Source organism: Gekko japonicus, unplaced genomic scaffold (assembly GCF_001447785.1).
Source record: "Gekko japonicus isolate JY-2015 unplaced genomic scaffold, Gekko_japonicus_V1.1 scaffold2152, whole genome shotgun sequence".
In the NCBI taxonomy this organism is placed as follows: Eukaryota; Metazoa; Chordata; class Lepidosauria; order Squamata; family Gekkonidae; genus Gekko; species Gekko japonicus.
In genome coordinates, this window is record NW_015164258.1 from 223,516 (window position 1) to 226,959 (window position 3,444).

At 47.4% G+C, this 3,444-nt stretch overlaps 1 protein-coding gene across 1 annotated transcript in view; it reads left to right on the forward strand.

Moving 5' to 3' along the window:
* The window catches only part of ULK1 (unc-51 like autophagy activating kinase 1), a 156,122-nt gene that overhangs the window by 140,808 nt on the left and 11,870 nt on the right, over positions 1–3,444 (forward strand). The window contains 2 exon segments of the mRNA XM_015408703.1: positions 266–409; positions 1,103–1,290. Of these exon segments, the coding sequence (XP_015264189.1) occupies positions 266–409; positions 1,103–1,290 (332 nt within the window).

Below are 3,444 nucleotides of genomic sequence, written 5' to 3' on the forward strand. Positions count from 1 at the left end.
CTCCTCCGCGTGCAGCTGCTGGTGTGACCTTGGATCATTCACAAGTTCTCTCAGAGCTGTTCTCTCAAGGGCAGTTCTCAAGAGAGCTCTCTCAGCCCCACCTACCTCACGGGGTGTCTGTTGTGGGGAGGGGAAGGGAAAGGAGATTGTAAGCCTTCGGGTAGTGAAAGGCGGGGTATAAATCCAGTCTCTTCTTCTTCTTCTTAATTTTATCTGCCTGTGTTTATTATCTTTCCTCCCCATCTCTTTGCTCTTCCTCCTGCAGCTCCGTCAGCCACCTGTGGAGGGAACTTAAACTCCAGAGCCAGGGACGGGGGCTCAGCCAGCCCCTCCCCAGTGATCTTCACAGTTGGATCCCCTCCCAGTGGGACAACGCCGCCACAAACCACCAGGGCCAGAATGTTTTCAGGTAACCCTCTCCTTAATGCCATGGCCTTTGTTACTTTCCATCCTTCAATGCAGGGTGGGGGGGGGGGCGTTCTGTGTTGCTGTAGAAGTAGAAAAACCAGTGTAGTCAACACTACATGTATGCGTGGGTGGGGGTATAGTACGAGCTACCCGGCAGGCACAATGCCGTAAGTGGAACTGTACATAAAGCGTCCTTTTACAGATCAGCCATTTAGTCCATGACTTTGGAGCGCAGACATAAAACACTTAATGCGACTTGAAATCTGAATTTCGAGACCGAAGGAGGCTTCAATAATTCTGGCGCTGTTCAAAGCCCTGCAGGGCTGTAGGGCACCCAGAACACCTTTCAAGACTGCTTGTTTTACTCTCTGGGAAAACTCCACGCACTGAACGGGGAAGTCCCTAATCACACGGAACTCTGTTCACACCAGAGCAGTTGAAATGGTCTGATTAACTATAAACGAGGCTGTTTCTGTTCGCTCCTTCCTTTTTAAGAGGAATTAGTCAACTGAGGATTTAAACTGCTATAATTAAACCAGGTCGGATTTGTAATCGATGTTTGGTACATTAAAAACGGGATGGTGGGGGTGAGATAGGAAGGAAGAGGTTGGTGTTTTTCAGCCTGGTCGCGTTTCAGCTTTGCTTGTGTGGGCATTAGCATACTGGTAACTTTTTAAATATTTTGACTGTTTAGTGGGATCGTCTAGCTCCTTAAGTTCTGGAGGATCTTTCAGTGGGCGGCACTTAGTCGTGGGAGCTGGCGTCGACGTGTTGGAAGCCCCGTCGGGGTTCAGATACACGTTTGCGGACCCGATCACGGCCAACCTGGAAGGAACAGTCACTTTTGAGGCACCTGAGTTACCGGAGGAGACTCTGATGGAGGTGAGCTGCAAATCTACCCCACCACCAGTGTTCCCTCTAAGCTGAGTTAGTGTGAGCTAGCTCACAGTCTTTTACCCTCTGGCTCACACATATTTGTCTTAGCTCAGGAAGGGATGGCTCCAGAGCAAACTAATTTATGCAGCAGCCAAAGCTCCTGCTCACAACTTTAATGCCAGTAGCTCACAAAGCAGAATTTTTGCTCACAGGACTCCATAGCTTAGAGGGAACATTGCCCCCCACCCCCGGTTCCAAAAATATATCACACCTAAAAGTCAATGGATTAACTGTTGACAGGGCACATTTCTGGGGGTCAGAACCAGTGTTCCCTCCAAGCTGAGTTAGTGTGAGCTAGCTCACAGTTTTTTAGCCTCCGGCTCACACATTTTTTTATCTTAGCACAGGAAGGTTGGCTCCCAAGCAGACTAATTTATGCAGGAGCCAAATTGCTCGCTCACAGCTTTAATGCCAGTAGCTCACAAAGTAGAATTTCTGCTCACAAGACTCCACAGCTTAGAGGGAACATTGGACTCAGAACTGCATACCAGAGTCGGCATCTGTGAGGTTTTAATGTCAATGACAACGGCACCGGATAAAGGTTATTGTGGTATTTTACTGGTGTTTTAATTGTGTTAATTGTGTGTATTGCATATTTAGCCAATTTGATGTAACCCGCCCTGAGCCTGCCATGCGGAGAGGGCGGGATAGAAGTAGAATAAAATAAATAAATAAAGAAATAAATTTGTGCAAGGGCGGCGATTTGACCTCCAGGATAGAATGTTGCTTTCTGAGCCTCTTGCAGACACGGTTAAAAAGAAAAGGCAAGCTTCTAGTCCTTATGATGGAAGAAGTGAGGTCTGAAAAGATGCACGTAATTCTTAAAGTGAAATCTCAGAAACTTAGAAGTCGAATAAAATAAATAAAAAAATTAATTTGTGCAAGGGCGGTGATTTGACCTCTAGGATAGAATTTTGCTTTCTGAGCCTCTTGCAGACACTGTTAAAAAGAAAAGGCAAGTTTCTAGTCCTTATGATGGAAGAGGTGAGGTCTGAAAAGATGCAAGTAGTTCTTAAAGTGAAATCTCAGAAACTAGTGGGGGATTCAGGGGGTGGCTGAGGTATGGCTACTGTGCCTGCATCGGTTATGCCCCTCTGTTCCTGTCCTATTTGCTAGCTTTACTACATCCGCAAAATCTGGAAACTCTCCCCACCTGTCTGAAAACGGTTCCATGCCAGACCCCTCTAGCGAAAGCAGCCGTCACCCAGCCCCCTGACATGCTATGGAGAGTTCTTTGCTGATTCCAAATCTCAGATCGGGAAGGTGCTGTCTCCCAGATGCTCAAAGGCATTAGCTGCCGATTACAGAGTCCAGCGGCACCTTTAAGACCAACAAAGGTTCAAGGTATGAGCTTTCTTGCGCATGCACACTTTTTAAAATTTGAAAAAGTGTGCGTGCACACGAAAGCTCATACCTTGAATAAATAAACCTTTGTTGGTCTTAAAGGTGCCGCCGGACTCTACATTTGCTCTGCTGCTTCAGACCAACGCGGCTGCCCACCTGGATCTAGCTGCCAATTATGATCTCTGAACATAAGAACAGAAGAGAAGCCAATGCTGGATCAGGCCAGTGGCCCATCCACTCCAACACTCTGTGTCACACAGTGGCCCAGAATACCAGGTGCCATCAGGAGCTCCACCAGCGGAACCCCGTACCACCAGTGGTGTCGATGCTTGGAGACCCATTGGGTTCCAAACTATTTTTAACAAACAAACCAAAATAAAAACACCCCCAGAATGCTGTTGATTCATTGGGTTTCCAAGCTGTCATGCTGCCAGCCGCTCCCTCCCTCCCAGTCCTTCGAATATGTTCCTTTATCGTTGCAAATAAATCTAAAGCGTCGCTGAGACAGAAGACAGACTATCAGTTTTGTGGGAACCATGGAACTCCATGCCTGGGGGGATGCAGTGACGAGAAAACTAGGTCACCGTTGGATCTGGAATGGCTGACGGCATTCGTCATCTCCCACTTTCTGAAATGCTTGCTTTGTATAAGTCTGGTTTTCAGCATTTTTTTGAAAGGGTAATTCTGGATTGTGAGTGATCTGGCTGTTTGCATCCGGTCCAGACTGGGTCCATCTAAGAACGGGGGGGGGGGATT